Genomic DNA, 18,415 nt, shown 5'->3' with positions numbered 1-18,415 from the left:
TATTAAAAGGTAAACTTCAGGCTACCACCCATTAAAAACTAACCTGCAGTCCGAGCCCAAACATTTTAAAATATAAATCATATGTAGTCACGGAACTGGCAGACATGGAAGCGGACAACGTAAGCACTGGGTATTTACAGGAATACACAGGCTAACAGTCAGTCATACTGCCATATTATGAAGGATTCAGATCTTCTAAGTGTATATATATTATATATATATATTTTACACACAAAAATGGTATAGTATGCTATAAGGGTAAGAGGTGCACTATATTCGGCTTGTGCTCAAAAACATAAGTGCTCCAATAAATAAAAACACAAATGTGTGAACGTGGCCTCAATTTCATAATAAGACCTTCCTGATGTCCTTCATTCAGTGCCAGGAGAAAAGAAAGGTTTCTCCAAGATTTCTGGTTCAGTTTTAGTCCTCTTCCAAAAAAAAAATGCATACTAAAGAATGTTGAAATCCTCCTGACATTGCCTTACTGATATTACACTCCCTTCAAAGACTTGTATACCCGTGCTTTCTACCTAAGACAGCTTCTAAGACCCAAAATACTGATACCACAGCTAAGCCAACGCTCCATTACTGAGCAGTGTACAATTCCTGTCATCTGTGGACCCAACGTGCTTATTTGGGTCATGTCATATGAGCTTCAAAACTCCATCATTTATTAGATGAAAGAATGCAGCATGTATGATCCTACATTAAAGAGGCTCTGTCACCACATTATAAGTGGCCTATCTTGTACATGATGTGATCGGCACTGTAATGTAGGTGACAGCAGTGTCTTTTATTTAGAAAAACTATCATTTTTGACGGAGTTATGACCTATTTTAGCTTTATGCTAATGAGTTTCTCAAAGGACAACTGGGTGTGTTTTACTTTTTGGCCAAGTGGGCGTTGTGGAGAGAAGTGTATGACGCTGACCAATCAGTGACTAATCAGCGTCATACACTTCTCTCCATTCATGTACTCTGTAGATAGAGATATAGCTATATCGCCATGTGCAGCCACATACACAAACACTAACGTTACTGCAGTGTCCTGATAGTGAATATACATTACCTCCAGCCAGGACGTGATGTGTATTCAGAATTCTGACACTTCCGTAGCGTCTGTGTGAGACAACAGCACAGCACAGAGAGATCTCGCTGTGAATGACAGCGTACAGCGTAATCCCGCGAGACTACGCCTGCTATCCCATAGTGAATGCGAACGGGAGCCGTTCCATTCTCTGCAGCGTACGCCGTCTGTGTGTGAACGGCGCATGCGCCGCTCCCACACAGTCCAAAATGAAGGTCTTCGGCCAAGCAACATCCGGCACCATTTTCATGTGGACCGGAAGCCGCGGCCGGACAGTAAGATGACTACTTCCGGTCGCGGCTTCCGTCCATATGTTCAGAAGCAAGCACTAGTAGCGGTGGCAGGTAATTTATGTTTGTTCGTGTTATACTGTGTGATTACCACTGTATCTAAGCCTACTACACTGTGAATTCGCTCAAAAAATGGCGGCACACAGTTTAGGAGGTTTGAACATTCAACCCCCTCCTTTCTCCTGGCACTTGTGTGAGGACACTAGAGCGTGTGTGTCTTCTCCAATTTTGCAGCATAAAGCAATGGGGTTGCTTTACCACATGCCAATGCTGCAATTTTGGGAATTGCTCCCTCTAGTGACCAGCACATGGAAATGTTATAAATTAGAATCTAATTTATAATATTTCCTGAGTTGTGAAAAAAATTAGAACAATGTGTAATCATTTATTGACTATGGGTATGTGCACACGAGAACTGTCTTTTACGTCTGAAAAGACACCGTTTTCAGGGGAAAACAGCTGCGTCGTTTCAGACGTAAAATCTCCTCCTCGCATTATGCGAGGCGTCTTTGATGCCCGTAATCTTGAGCTGCTCTTCATGGAGTTCAATGAACGGCTCAAATTACGTTGCAAAGAGTGTCCTGCACTTATTTGACGAGGCAGTCATTTTACGTGTCGTCGTTTGACAGCTTGCAAACGACGACGCGTAAATGACAGGTCGTCTGCACAGTACGTCGGCAAACCCATTCAAATGAATGGGCAGATGTTTGCCGACGTATTGTAGCCGTATTTAGAACAATGTGTAATCATGTATATACTAACTGCTTAACTAAAAAAAAAAAAATTCTAGCGACACATTCCCTTTAAACAATTTGAACAGGCTACAATGCAGATCGTATGACATGACACCAGAGCACTGAAGCTAAAAAGTAAAAAAGCTTATAAAAACGTAAGGGGAATAAGCTGCAAAAATTCACACATGAAAGTTTCAGGGGTTTCGGAGAGCTGGAGAAAGGAGAGCTAAAGCAAGGATTTTTATGAACTTACACGCTAGTCAGCCTAACCCCAGCCTGAAATGGCTGATACCAGAGGGCAATAGACTACATCTAACTGCACAGCAAACATACATATACTTTATAGAATAAATTGACCATTAGCATTAGATTAAAAGGGGTTGTCCAGGATTAGAAAACCATGGCTGCTTTCTTCCAAACATCCCACCTGTCCATGGGTTGTGTCTGGTATTACGGCTCCGCTCCATTGAAGAGAATAGGACTGAAATGCAATACCACACAACCTGCAGACAAGTATGCCACTTTTTTGGAAGAAAGCAGTCATAGTTGCTAAAATCCTGGACAATCCTTTTAACGTCACCCTAACCTGCCAACGTGTAGGCTATCGGAGTAATGGAGAATGAGGCATATTGGATTTTGATATCCTCAACCCTTTAATGCCCATCAGACTGGAGGGTCTGACAGTGGCTTACTCCCCTTTCCTGAAGGAAAATGGCATGTTTACATAAGACTTATCTAATGTGTTTGGGCCAGCTTTAATCTCCTTTTCAACATAGAACTGTCAGCTTGTATTTTAGCTACAACTTTCCGAGTACACTTACTTTAGAGTTTTTAATTTTGGTTTGTTTTATAGCCATGGACATGGCACATGTTAGGTCACAGTTAAACCTAAGCAAAAGCTTAAAGGTTTCAAAAATGCTGAAAATCATCTACAATATTTCTCTAAATATTTTCAAATTCATAAAGCTGCATCAATAAGCTATGCTTGTAAATATTTATGAATGAAACATTCATATAAGCAGCTAGCGTAATAAAAAAAACAAGACGAGTAGTACTACGAATAGTTCTACAATATGGGACAGTGGATCTGTGCATACCTTTGCTGCATGTGGCACGATATCACTGCACATAGAATGAATTCGCAAAAACCAAACATTTGTACTGTATCCCATAATACCACGTTGATAGTGAAAGAATATAAACATTGAATTAGGATGCCCCACGCACTATTATCATTACAAGGTAGTCATCTTCAGATTTGGCAAGGGCTTTAGCTGTAGAATCCAGGAACTGCTGGGAAAATTCACATGGTGGAAAAGCATGAAGAACTCCAGTGTTCTCCTTATCTTTACTGCCCCCCACTGGAAGGCTAATGACACCTGCTGCCTGTTTTTGCTTAAGGTAGGAGACCAGGTTTCTCAGAGGTCGTTGGGTTGAGCTTGCTTGATCTCCGGTGAAATTACCTTCAGAGGTACCAGGAACTGCAAGCAGGATAGCATAACCGTTAGGACCAGCCACCTTAATGCGACGCGTCACTTCATCCAGCTTGGGTTGATCCAGGCGTAAACGTTGCGTAATTTTTAACTGTGCGACTTTTCCTCCTGACGGTCCTTCAATAAGCAGGCCAGTTGCTACAGCGAGATCACCTTGCAACAAATGCATGTTGGACGGAAAGTTACTGTTCTTCAGGAGCAGCATACCTTGCCAAGCCAGGCACAGTTTTTGAGTTGCATCTTGTTTCTGTGGTGTTTTGACTTTACTGCTGGGCTCAGGACGCTCATCTTTTTTGACAGGGCTCTTACTCTCCGCAATACGATGTTTTCTCTCTCTTTCAACAGAGTTTGAGTTCTTTCGATCACGCTTGTCTCCGACACCACGCTCAAGGCTGCCGCGCCATTCTCTGGAAGGTGAAGTCTGCTCAGTGCGGCCGGCTGTGCGATCTGTATCACTGTAACGGCTGTCACGACCACCACTGCCATCAGGACTTCTGTCAGGGCTATTACAGTGTCTCTTTCTGGAGCGATCACTTTCAGGAGATCTGTCGATATGGCGACTTTCGTCCATGAGCCTCCTTTTCCTAGGTTGATCTTTACTCACTCCGTCTCGCTCACGTTCTCTGTCTAAAGACCAACCGTCAGCTCGACGATCTAAGGTCTCTATGGACTCATAAGCAACTCTGTTTCGGTCTCTAACAGGAAGGGGCACCCATTCAGAGTCTGAATATAAGTCTCTTTCTCTGTCCCTATACAATAGAGGTGGTGTACGGTCCCTGGTTCTTAGTGGATCAGGTGCCCTATGGCCAAAGCTATCTCCCACTAAATCATAACGGGGTACAGGCAATGTCTGTAGGTAAGGGGGCTGATAAACGTGATCTGTATCAGCAAAGTCCACACGTAATTTTCTGTGTTCACCCCCCAAGGGAAAACCTCTCATTTGAGTACAGGCAGCTTGGGCGGCATCTAAACTTTCATACTGTATATAGGCCCAACTATCCCCCTTCCTGTAATCAATAGATCGGATTGTACCAAACCTGTCAAATTCACGGGCCAACGAGGACATTGGCACCCATGGTCCAAGGCCTCCTACCCACAAGCGGTTGGTTGGAGTGGCTTTGCCATAGCCAATCTTAATACAGTTACGCAAAATGTACTTGCCAGACATTGCCATCTTGGCCCTATGTGCCATGTCCAGGTTCTCAAACTTAAGAAATCCATAAGTAGAGGTCTGCCCACGGGAAGTTCGTTTGATATCAACTTCAGTAATATTTCCAAAGCGTTCAAAAGCCCTACTCAGCTCACTCTCCGTCACATTGATGTCTAGGTTGCCCAGGAACAAAGTTCTGTTCGCCCGCATATCATTCTCAGGGGAGATGTCCTCCTCTCGGATGTTCAGGCGTGGATCTAAGGGGTAGGTAGGCCGCACCCGACCCTCGTAGAAGTTGTAGTCTCGGTCCCTCTCTATTTCCCTGGGCAGAGGTGGGGGAGGGGGAGGAGGTAAGCGGCCTAAGGCGAGCTGTTGCAGCCGAAAGTCCCTGTAGCCGAGGCCGCCCGGGGATAGTCCTCGCTGGCCGTGCGGGTGCCGGTGGGCGGGTAAGGAGGACACAGCGGTCGACAGGCTGGTATACGTCTCCTTGTCTGCGGGGGATCGGCTCCGACGCCGGTTGCTTGCAGCCATGTAGACCGCCTCGATCTTGAGCGGCCGGTCATACAGCACCAGCCGGCCCCTGGCATGCTTGGCGGCTCGAGCATCCTCCGGGCGCCTAAAGTTAACCAGCGCCACCCGCTCATCCCCGGTGCGGGAGATCTTCACACTGACATCCCCGAACTTCTTGAACTCATGGAAGAGGCCATCCTCTATCGCCTCATCGCTGAGGGACGAGCCGAGCTCACTGATCCGCAGCGACTTGTATTCAGACTCCCCGCGGCCTTCCGTGTTCCGACCGGTGGCTGTGCCTCTGCTCTCCGCACCTTTGCTGCTGCCGCTACCACTGCTGGCTCCTGGGGAGCCATAGCTGTGCAGCCCGGGCGCTCTGCCTGACGGCTCATAGTCTCGGCTGCTGGAAAGGCTCTTGTCCAGGTGCAGGCCGCGGCGGCCGGAGCTGTTCTCTGAGGATTTGCCGGCTGATCCGCTGCCGTTACTGCCACTAGCCGAGCTTAGCTTTTTTCCGCACCGCTCCCTTGAAGACTCGTCCGCCCCCCGGGACCGTTTGGCCTTAGCCGGGGAGCGCTCTTTTCCTTTCATGGCGACTTGTGGAGGGATCGCGTTCTCATACACAGCTTCTCGGCGCCATCTTGCAATTTTTGCTGAATTAAGATACACCCTGTGTTATGATTGGACGAGACTGGCCATCCTACAATTACTATTGGACGATTCTGCTGTCATTCACAGCGTATTGGGCGGGATATACGACACGTTTACGTTTGAAAACGTCATGTCCGTCCTGTAATAGCAGGAGGCCGGCTTCTGCTGCAATGGTGGTGGCTAGCTGCGCTCAATGGCATTCCTCAGAAAAAGGTTTAGGGAGACCATGCCTTTCTCACTAAACGTTTACATTTTACACACCTAATGAAAATAAAACATAATGTTTGCCCTATTCATGTATGTCCTATATATATATATATATATATATATATATATATATATATATATATATATATATATATATATATATATACATATATAGTAATAAAATAAAGGTATGCAACTTAGGCCTCGTGCACACTTCCTTCACCGTTTTAGCGGACATTTTTGACGGCTCCGTGTGCCCGTTTTAGCGGCTGTGTGGTTTCCGTGTGCACTCCGTGTTTCCGAGCGCCGAGCATGGTACTGTCCAGGGTGCTGAAAGAGCAGGGTTGTGCAGCGCTAGTCACTAGAGGGTGCTGAAAGAGTTAACATACCTCCCAACCGTCCCGGATCCGGCGGGACAGTCCAGGTTTCTCACCGCCGTCCCGGGCGGTCTGTAAATGTCCCGCTGGCGCTGCATCAGAACAGCTGATCGCTGCTGACTGCAGCAGCGATTAGAAGAAGGCAGGAGTCTTGCGGCGGCGGCGTTCTCACTGGGATCGATGCCGGCCCGTGAGTGGACCAGTCCAGTCACCTGGCCTGTCATCTGACCTCACCGGTCGGGCTGGCATCGACACCAGTGAGAACGCCGCCGCAAGACTCCTGCCTTCTTTTGCGGTGAGTGATGGGGCTATTCACACGACTGATTTTTTGACGTCCCGGGAAACCGTCAAAAAATGGGACATGCCCTATTTTCGGCCATTTACCTGGCCGCCCGGCTCCCATAGAAGTCTATGAGGCCGGGTAATACACACCCATCACCGGATGTGTCCCGAGTGACGGCCGTGTCTTCCATCGCTAGCGCTCTCTCTCCTCATCCTCACAGTGCAGAGTTCATGTGAGGAGGAGGGTCCGCTACAGGAGAAGTGAGTGACTACACTGTCCATATATGGACACAGTGACGTCACTCACTTCTGAAGCGGAATCCCCGACCCTGTGGCGGGGATTCCTCTCCAGGAAAAATCAGGGACTACACTGTCACAGTGACATCTCCGGAAAGGGGGGGGGGATGGGCGCAACCTACAAGGGGCTGTGTGGCATTACCTACAGGGGGCTGTGTGGCATTACCTGCAGGGGGCTGGGTGGCATTACCTACAGGGGGCTGGGTGGCATTACCTACAGTGGCTGGGTGGCATTACTTACCAGGGGGGCTGTGTGGCATTACCTACAGAGGGCTGGGTGGCATTACCTACAGGGGGCTGGGTGGCATTACCTACCAGGGGGGCTGTGTGGCATTACCTACCGGGGGGGCTGTGGTATTATCTACAGAGGGCTGTGTGTGGCATTATCTACAGAGGGCTGTGTGTGGCAACAAATTTAAATGAAATTCATCCGATTTTAAAACGGACAGGGACAAAAACGGGTCAAAATCGGCCGTTAAAAGCGGCAACACGGCCCAGAAAAGAATCGGAACGGATGCAAAACGGCCCAAAACGGCCGTTTTTATCGTCTGACTCTCGGACCCTTTCATGTGAATAAAACCTACCTCTAACGCTCTCCGCTCTGGCGGCAATGTGGCACCTACAGGGGGACTGTGTGTGCTATCTACAGGGGTGCTGTGTGTGGCGCTATGTACAGTGGTGCTGTCTGTGGCGCTATCTACAGGGGGCTGTGTGTGGCGCTATCTACAGGGTGCTGTATCTGACGCTATCTACAGGGGGCTGTGTGTGGAGCTATCTACAGGGGGCTGTGTCTGGCGCTATCTACAGAGGGCTGTGTCTGGCACTATCTACAGAGGGGCTGTGTGGCGCTATCTACAGGGGGGCTGTGTGTGGAGCTATCTACAGGGGGGCTGTGTGTGGAGCTATCTACAGGGGGGCTGTGTCTGGCGCTATGTACAGGGGGGCTGTGTGTGGAGCAATCTACAGGGGGGCTCTGGTGGATGATTTTTCCATTGACCGGTAGCAGAGTTACACAACTGGAAAAAAAAAATCCCCATCATGTAACTCTGCTACCTGTCAATTGAAAAGTCATCAACCACAGGGTCTCCCTCTTGACTTTCATTGTTCTCAGCCTTTTGGTTTGTCCTGCAGCTGCCGCCGAGCAAATGTTATACCCAAGTTAGGAAAATTAAACAAAGACGACATAACCTGATCCATAATATCTGTGATATCCAGACAGTCTAGAGATCCGCAGTGCGAATGTGCGCGTGTTATTTGCAGAAGGATCTGGCCGTGATTTGATGTGTTTATGCCGGATATTGGGCGTGGTTAGTGGGCGTGGCTTAAAATGTCCCTCTTTTCCGAATTCAAAAGTTGGGAGGTATGGAGTTAATGGGCTGCACTGATCGGCTGTAACTCTTTCAGCACCCTGGACAGTGACTAGCGCTGAAGAATGACCATGCTCGGCGCTCGCAAAATACAATTTTAATTAAATAAAAAATAAAAAAATCAGTTCATACTTACCCAGAACTCCCTGCATTTTCCTCCTGTCTGGCCTCCTCGGATGACGTTTCATCGCATGTCACCGCTGCAGCCAATCAGAGACTGTAGTGGCGGTCACGCAAGTCTGGATGACGTTAGAAGGCCGGCCTCCAGGGATGAAGCTTCATCCCACGTGACGCCCCTGCAGCCAATCACAGGCTACAGCGGCCACATGGACTGCCGCGTCATACAGGAAGGTCGGACTGGAGGAAGAAAAGGGACTCGTCACCAAGTCAACGACCAGGGTACGTATGAACTGCTTTTTATTTTATTTTTATCAGCAGCCTCTTCTCTCTATCAGTGCTGGATAGAGATAAGTGGATGCCGATTAGTGTAATATCTCTAATGTACTTCTGCCCGCCCGGCCGTTGCTAGGCAACGGCTCCGTCACACACGGACGGCACACGGATGCCTTCCGTGTGCCTTCAGTTTTTTTGACGGACCCATTGACTTGCATGGGCCTCACGGTCACGGAATCTCGGACCAAAGTAGGACATGCTCTACTTTTGTCAGAACGGAGCAATGGGACCGTCAAAAAAACTGAAGTGTGCATGGCCCCATTGAAATGAATGGGTCAGGGTGCTAGCCGTCAGAAAAACGGCTAGCACCCTGAAGAAAAAGACTGAAGTGGGCATGAAGCCTTAAGCCTAATGCACAAGACATAGCCATATTCACGGACCCTGTGTGGTAGCACATTGATTTCCTACAGCTTCGTAATACGGAGGTGTTCTCCACAAGAAGCGATTCTAGGTAAGAAGATATCCGTAATATTGCATCCAATGGATTGTGCCACAACTTTTCATATAAATCAAACAAAAATCAAACAAAAAAAAAAGTGTATAGAATTAGAGATAAAATATTACTGCGCCAAATTTATTACGTTTTTAATTAATTTATCTCGTATCACTCCGAGCACCTCCTTTGCTTACTTATTTAGTATTTACTTAGTAAATGGGAACCATAGACTTTTGTTGGTGCCGTAATCTGTTACATTCTGTTACTTTCACTTCTTAATACAGAGAAGTTACTGCATTGTCTGGAGGGGACGTGGATTATCAATATTGGGTGTGGATTTTCTCTGAGCGATAGATGTCACTCTCCTGCCTGCAGGGATGCTACCAGGGGGGTGGGATCCGGCCGGTTCGCCCCGGTTCTCCCGAACCGGTTGTTAAATTTACAGCCGGTTCGCAGAACCGGGTGAAGCGGGAAGCCGAACCTGGTCCCCTGCACTCAATTGTATCCGTGTCCTTAGAACGTGGATACAATTGAGTAGCCTAGCGCTGCCTTGGCGAGGCACGGGATGCCTCGCAATTCGGCGCTTTAGTGATGATGCAGTCGCAGCGTTCCACTGGAGGAGGACTGGCGTCGCTGGAGGATGGTGCGGCAACGGAAAAGATAAGAATATAATGTTTTTTTTTCCTTCTACCGTGGGCAGCGTTGGGGGCCTTATCTATAGGGGTCTATAAAGGGAACAGTAACTACAGAACTACAGAGGACTATATAGGGAACAGTAACTAGAGTGGACCATATAGGGAACAGTAACTACAGGGGACTATATAGGGAACTAACTACAGGGAACTATATAGGGAACAGTAACTACAGGGGAATATAGGGAACACTAAATACAGGGGACTATATAGGGAACAGTAACTACAGTGGACTATATAGGGAACACTAACTACAGGGGACTATATAGGGAACACTAACTATAGGGGACTATAGGGAACAGTAACTACAGGGGACTATATAGGGAACTAACTACAGGAAACTATATAGGGAACAGTAACTACAGGGGAATATAGGGAACAGTAACTACAGGGGACTATATAGGGAACAGTAACTACAGGGGACTATATAGGGAACAGTAACTACAGGGAACTATATAGGGAACAGTAACTACAGGGGACTATATAGGGAACTAACTACAGGGGACTATAGGGAACACTAACTACAGGGGACTATATAGGGAACAGTAACTACAGTGGATTATATAGGGAACAGTAACTACAGGGGACTATAGGGAACACTAACTACAGAGGACTATATAGGGAACAGTAACTACAGGGGACTATATAGGGGCCGCATCTACAGGGAACGCCTCAGGGGGCCCCATCTAAAGGGAACGCCACAGGGGGCCCCATCTACAGGGAACGCCATAGGGGACCTTATCTACAGGGAACGCCACATGGGTCCCTATCTACACGGACCACCACAGGGGGCTCTATCTACAGGGACCACCACAGGGGGCCCAATCTACAGGGAACGCCACAGCGGGCCTTATCTACAGGGAACGCCACAGGGGGCCCTATCTACAGGGAATGCCACAGGGCGCCCTATCTACAGGGAACACCACATGGGGCCCTATCTACAGGGAACGCCACAGGGGGCCCTATCTACAGGGAATGCCACAGGGGGCCCTATCTACAGGGACACCACATGGGGCCCTTATCTACAGGTACTGCCACAGGGGGCTATATCTACAGGGAACGTCACAAGTGGTTCTATCTACAGGGGCCGCCACAGGGGGCACTATCTACAGGGAATGCCACAGGGTGTTCTATCTACAGGGAACGCCACAGGGGGCACTATCTACAGGGAACGCTACAGGGGGCTCTATTTACAGGGAATGCCACAGGGGGTTCTATCTACAGGGAACACCACAGGGGGTTTTATCTACAGGGAATGCCACAGGGGGCCCTATCTACAGGGAGCACTATACAGGGAACGCTACAAGGGGCACCATACAGGGAATGCTACAGTGAATGCCACGGAGCACTATCTACAGGGAACGCTACAGGGGGCCCTGTCTGCAGGTAAAGGTACAGGGGGCACTATCTACAGGGAACGCTACTACCTACAGAAGGCTCTATGGGGAGCACTATCTACAGAGGGCTCTATGGTGAGAACTATCTATAGAGGGCTCTACTGGGAGCACTATCTACAGAGGGCTCTATGAGGGGCACTATCTACAGGGGGCTCTATGAAGGGCACTGTCTACAGGGGGCACTGTGTGTGGTGCATTACTTTACAGTGTTTAACACAATTTTATTCATGGGTAGAGTGTATGGTACTATTATAATCAGGAACACAGGGTATGGTGCTATTATATTCAGGGGCACAGTGTGTAGCACTATTATATTCTGGGACACAGTGTATAATACTATTATATTTGGGGGCATAGTGTGGCACCATAAGAATTTGCTCTTCGTTTAGAGGTGCAGAAATGTTGGAAAAGTGAGCTTCCGAAGACATCTGAGTAGCAAATTGACCCATTTCCGCAGAAATTGGTCATGACCAAGAGTCATCATAGAGTTCTGGACCAGATGGAAAAGTAAAGAGAAAAAGAACGACTAGAATCTGAGAAGTCGTCACAGGTGAGTCACTAAATATAAATGTTTATTCTCCCTGTGACTGCTCAGTACTGTAGTCACTGTATGATCTGCAGCGAGATGATGCGTGTATCGTTCTTTTTTGTGAAGCAGCAACTCCCATCATATCCTTACAATCGTTCTGGCTATACTGGGAGCTGTAGTTTTATGCCGCACAAACTTATATGGCAGGGGTTAAACTAAATTTGCAAATTATCTCTGTATTGAGCAGTATTTGTACTGATGCTGTATATATGTACTGAGCTTGGTTCTGGAGTTATATTCCAAAACAACCAAGATCAATACAAATATACAGCACCAAAGAGAAGCTCAGAACATATATACAATTCCAGAACCAAGCTCCGCATATAAATACAGCACCACAACAAAGCTTAGTACATATATACAACATCAGAGCCAAGCTCAGTACATATATACAACATCAGAACCAAGCTCATACATATATACAACACCAGAATCAAGCTCAGTACATATATACAACACCAGAACCAAGCTCAGAACATATATACAGCACTACATACTATAGGTAGATAGACAGACAGACAGATAGATATGAGATAGATGTCACGAAGGGTCTGTGGACCCACTGGGCCGTACCACCTTGGTGGTAAGGCAGCTGGCCAACAGGGCGCAGGTGAATGTCTATAGTTCGTATAGGTACCTGTGGCAGCTCAGACAGCAGCAGGGCAGGCTCGGCTAGGACTAGGCAGCAGGTAGACGTAAGGCGAGGTGAAGCAGGTCAGACATGGAATACAGCACGACACGACTTTGGCACAGCACAGTGCTCGACCAGGATGGTATGGAATGCAAGGAACAGAAACAGCAACAGGTACAGGAACAGGAAACACACTAGGAGGCCATCACATAGACAAACTAGGAAACATCAACAACGCTCAGGCATAGAAGCAGGGGGCTGGACCCCTCTTATAGTCCAGGGTACTCACAGGTCAAAGTTAATCAAAAGTCCGGTATGCGCGCTGCCCTTTTAAAAGCGGGCATGAGCTTGCGCGCGCACCCTACGGGATCCGGCTGAGATGAGTGGAAGTGGGTGCTGGCGTCTCCTGAGGAGGAGGCTAAGGCCTGCGCTTGCTGACTCGTGGCTGCGGCTGTCAGGAGGGGATTGGAGCTGATATCCCGCAGTCACGGACATTACAGTATCCCCCCTCTTACGCCCCCTCTTCTTGGGACCAGAGCGAGAGAGAAACTTCTTCAGAAGAGCAGGAGCATTGAGGTTCTCCTCTGGCTCCCAAGACCTTTCTTCAGGACCAAACCCCCTCCATTCCAGAACAGACTTTACCTTCTCAGGGTCCATCTCGAGACCTCGATTCGAGACGATGTAGCCCAGGAAGGGTAGAGCATCTCTGTCAAACACGCACTTCTCCAAATTAGCGTACAGACGATTCTCCCTTAACCGTAGCAGAACTTGACGGACATGTCTCTGGTGCATCATATGATCTGGAGAAAAAATCAAGATGTCATCAAGGTAGACTACTACACAAACATAGAGGAGGTCACGGAAAATGTCATTCACAAACTCCTAGAAGACCGCGGGAGCATTACACAGGCCGAAGGGCATTACTAGATACTCATAGTGTCCATCACGGGTGTTAAATGCAGTTTTCCATTCATCACCCTGGCGAATCCGGACTAGGTTGCAAGCCCCACGCAGGTCTAGTTTAGAAAAAATCTTGGCACCACGTATACGATCAAACAGTTCAGAGATCAGTGGCAACTGATATTTATTCTTCACCGTGATCTGGTTGAGACTTCGGTAGTCGATACAAGGACGAAGAGAGCCATCTTTTTTTTTGACGAAGAAGAACCCGGCTCCTGCCGGGGAGGAAGACTTTCGTATGAAGCCCCTCTCCACGTTCTCTTTCACATAGGCGGACATGGACATAGTCTCTGGCAAGGAGAGAGGATATACCCTACCACGGGGAAGGGATGCACCAGGAATCAGCTCGATAGTGCAGTCATACGCCCGATGTGGAGGCAATGCCTCTGCCTCCCTCTTGCTAAAGACGTCCGAAAATGCAGCAGAATGACTCTGCAATCCTGCCAATGACCGAGGCAGCGAAGGCTGAGCTTAACGAATCTGCACCAGGCAACGGCCTCGACACTCAGGGCCTCACTGGAGAAACTCTCCAGAATTCCAGTCCAGGACTGGGGCATGCAGTCGGAGCCATGGCAGGCCCAGCAACACAGGGTTAAACAGCTTTGCATAGCAAAAAGAAAGGCAGAAGTTCGGAGTGAAGGGCTCCCACTTGGAGCCTCAGCGGCTTGGTCACAGCTATAACTGGGTCTGGCAGAGGTAGTCCATTTCCTGAAGCAACTGTCAACGGGTTCTCCAGAGAGGTGGTGGGTAATTGCAGAAGGTCCACCAGGTCTCTACGGATCAAATTAGCAGCGGATCCAGAGTCCAGATACGCAGAGAGCTGATGCGTTCTCTCACCGGACACTATGGTCACAGATATGGACAATCTAGACGTAAGTCCATTCTTACCCAAGGTTGTCACTCCTAGCAACCCTAGGTTTTGGGATCTTTGGGGACAGAGGCGCACGAGATGGCCACCGAGGCCGCAATAAAGACAGAGTCCAGACGTGCATCTGTGTTGTCTCTCCTGGGTGGATAACTTACACTGGTCCATTATTACCGACTCCTTAGGGTATGTTCACACGAGTCAAAAACGTCTCAAAATACGGAGCTGTTTTCAAGAGAAAACCGCTCCTGATTTTAAGAAGTTTTTTGTGCCACTCGCGATTTTCGCTGCGTTTTTTGCGGCCGTTTTTGGAGCTTTTTTCAATAGAGTCTATGGAAAACGGCTCCAAAAACGTCCCAAGAAGTGTCCTGCACTTCTTTTTCGCGGCCATTTTTTTTACACGTAAAAAAAGCCGAGAAAAACGCTCTGTCGGAACAGAATGCCGTTTTCCCATTGAAACCAATGGGCAGATGTTTGAAGGCGTTCTGCTTCCGATTTTTTCGGCCACTTTTCGGGCGTTTACGGCCCGAAAAACGGTCGAAAATAGGCCGTGTGAACATTCCCTGAGGTTCATTGACATCTTTGGATAGCAGGGGTTGCTGCAAAGTAGCAGCTAGACTGGGAAGGATTCCCTCCCGTCGAACCTCTTGGAGGCATTCTTGGATCCGTATATCAATCCGGGCAGACAGAAGGATGAAGTCATCCAGGGTAGACGGCAGATCCTGAGCGCACCCTACGGGATCTGGCTGAGGTGAGTGGAAGCGGGTTCCGGCGTCTCCTGAGGAGGAGGCTGGGGCCAGCGATTGCCGACTCGTGGCTGCAGCTGTCAGGAGGGGATTGGAGCTGACAGCCCGCAGCCACGGACATTACAATAGATATGAGATAGATAGATAGATAGATAGATAGATAGATAGATAGATAGATAGATAGATAGATAGATGTCCAATAATAGGCAGCACTCCTATTGGAGAGTTGGAGCCGTGATCGGGCTCCCGGGGCGTGCACCCATCCATAATTGTAGTTGGTGCTGCTGGACAGTGGATTTGGTAGATGATAGATAGATAGATAGATAGATAGATAGATAGATAGATAGATAGATAGAATGAATGCTTGAGAAAGGCCCATGTAGGCTGAAACGTTGCACTGAAGTATGGGTGAATAAACCTTTTTTCACTGAATTGGAACCTCTGTTGTGCTGCCTATGCGTTTGGAAATAGATAGATAGATAGATAGATAGATAGATAGATAGATAGATAGATAGATAGATAGATAGATAGATAGATAGATAGATAGATAGATAGATAGATAGATATGGGATATATAGATGGATAGAGAGATAGAAAGATGGATAGATAGTAGATAGAGAGTAGATAGATAGATATGAGATAGATAGATAGATAGATAGATAGATAGATAGATAGATAGATAGATAGATAGATAGATAGATAGATAGATAGATAGATAGATAGATAGATATGAGATATATAGATAGATAGATAGATAGATAGATAGATAGATAGATCGACATGAGATAGATGGATCGATAGATAGATATGAGATAGATATGATATAGATGAATGGATAGATAGATATTTGGAAAAAAAAAGTATTTTATTATTACTATTACTATTCTCCCTCTCCTGACAGCCTGTCAGGAGAGGGAGAAATCACAGCAGGTCAGCGGGGGGCCGCGAGGAGGGGGGTGGCATGCGAAGGAGGGAGGCGCGAGGGAGGGTGCAGCATCCCCGCCACAAACATGCAAAGAACACACACACACTTACCTGCAGTGCGGCCGGTCTCCAAAATGGCATCAGCTTTCCCCCTATAAACCAACTTCTATGCTTTTCACTCTGAACTGTGCATGCGCAGTACAGAGCTAGATGGCAGAAGCAGAGGACATGTGAACTGGAGCCGTTTGTATGTCCTATGGCCTGTAGATGCCATATTTCATCTGTGTGTGTGTGTCGTGAACAGACACATACACAGATGAAGTAAAAAAGTTTAAATTAAAAAAAACATTTTTTGACAAAAAATAAAGTAAATATAACATTTTGTTGAATAAAAACACATTATTAATAATAATAATAATAAAAAAAAATCATGATACCTTTCCTTTAACCCCTTCACAACATTTGCCGTATGGATACGTCATGGAAAGCTAGTGCTTCCCGCATTTTGCCGTATACATACGACAAATGCATGGCAGCGCCTCAGAAGCTTAGTCGGTGCCATCATCGCCGGATGTCAGCGGTGTATTACAGCTGACATCCGACTATAATGGCGGGGACCGAAATTAACTTTGATTCCTGCCATTAACCCCTTAAAAACAGCGGTCAAAAGCGATCGCTGCAATTAAGTTGTTTTCAGCTCATCGGCACCCAGCAATGAAATTGCAGGGGTTCTGGTGGCTACAATGGCAAACGGAGGCCTAACACTGGCCTCCTGGTCTGCCTAGCACGGAAACCTTCCGGGCCCCGCCTGGAGGCGGAGCCTGAAAGGCTTCCGTAGCCGACGGCAAGATGGCACCAGCTCAAGCTGAGCCAGCATCATCAGCGGTAGATGTCAGCTGTATGTTACAGCTGACATCCACCTGTAACGGCAGGAACCGTAGCTAGCTCTGATTCCTGCCATTAACCGCTTAGATAAAGCGATCGCTGCATCTTAGAGGTTGCTAGCAGATCGACAGCCCTGCCATGCAATCGGGGCTGCCAACTGCTGCTATGGCAACAGGAGGCCTAACAATGGCCTCCTGCTCTGCCATTACGGAAGCCGAGTAGGCCCCGCCGGGAGGTGAAGCCTGATCGGCTTGCTGTTAGTGAATGACTGACAGATCTAATACGTTGCACTACATAGGTAGTGTAATGTACTAGAAAAAAATAAATCAGACAGTTGGACCTCCAAGTGGGACTTGAAAAAGTGTAAAAGAAAAAGTTAAAAAAAGCGTAAAAAAAAAAAAGTTTTCAAATATATAATAAAAGTTTCAAGCAATAAAATAAAACAAAATCGCCCTTTTCCCTTATCAAGTCCTTTATTATTGAAAAAAACTAATAAACCATACATATTTGGTATTGCCGTAACCGTAACGGCCTAAACTATAAAAATATTATGTTATTTATTCCACCCGGTGAACGGCGTAAAAATAACCTGTAAAAAACGATACCAGAATTTCTGTTTTTTGTTCACTTTGCCCTACAAATATTGGAATAAAAAGTGATCAAAAAGTCGCATGTATCCAAAAATGGTACCTATAAAAGCTATAGCTCGTCTCACAAAAAACAAACGTTATGGTTCTCACAACTTGGCGACAGAAAAAAAATACATTCTTTTTACAAAAGTAATTTTTTTGTTCAAAAAGCTGTAAAACATAAAAAGGTTCTATAAATTTGGTATCGCCGGAATCGGACTGACCCGCAGAATAAAGTTAACATGTAATTTATGATGCATGGTGAAAGTTGTATAAAAAAAACCTAAAAAACTATGCCAGAATTGCAGTTTTTTGGTCACCTTGCCTCCCAAAAAATAGGATAAAAAGTGATCAAAAAGTCGCATGTACCCCAAAATGGTAACAATAAAAGCTATAACTCGTCCCGCAAAAAAACAGCCCTCATACCACTATGTCTATGAAAAAATAAAATTAGTTAAAGGGGTTGTCCAGGAATTAATTTTTTTCTAAAAAGTATCCCGCAGCCTTGGTTTGCCTTCCCTAATACCCCTATTAACCTCCTAACCAGTTTCTGTTTGATCTCCATTGTCACTGCTGCTCTTTCTGTTTGTTTACATCCCTTGCTTCCGGTCCTGGCTGTTTCCTGTCTTGTAACCCACCATACCCATGAATCCTTGCTGCATCTGAGCTGAGGAGACAGCTTGTACCCCCCACCCCACTTCCTCCAAAGCATCTCAGCTATTTGCATTCTGCCACGCCCCTCTATGTTCACAGGTCCTTCCCTG

At 47.0% G+C, this 18,415-nt stretch overlaps 1 protein-coding gene across 1 annotated transcript; it reads right to left on the bottom strand.

Annotated features, from left to right (window-relative positions):
• Positions 1–939: 939 nt before the first annotated feature.
• RBM15 (RNA binding motif protein 15) lies at positions 940–5,909 on the bottom strand. Its single transcript, XM_075853671.1, has one exon. It carries the CDS (start codon positions 5,852–5,854, stop codon positions 3,323–3,325), a length of 2,532 nt encoding a protein of 843 aa, XP_075709786.1. The 5' UTR covers positions 5,855–5,909; the 3' UTR covers positions 940–3,322.
• Positions 5,910–18,415: the final 12,506 nt, after the last annotated feature.

Source organism: Rhinoderma darwinii, chromosome 2, assembly GCF_050947455.1.
Source record: "Rhinoderma darwinii isolate aRhiDar2 chromosome 2, aRhiDar2.hap1, whole genome shotgun sequence".
Taxonomy (NCBI): Eukaryota; Metazoa; Chordata; class Amphibia; order Anura; family Rhinodermatidae; genus Rhinoderma; species Rhinoderma darwinii.
This window is presented reverse-complemented; position numbering and strand designations above follow the sequence as displayed.

Bases quoted from the DNA above. Each gene is read 5' to 3' on its own strand.
- RBM15 (XM_075853671.1), bottom strand. From the start codon at position 5,854: ATGAAAGGAAAAGAGCGCTCCCCGGCTAAGGCCAAACGGTCCCGGGGG.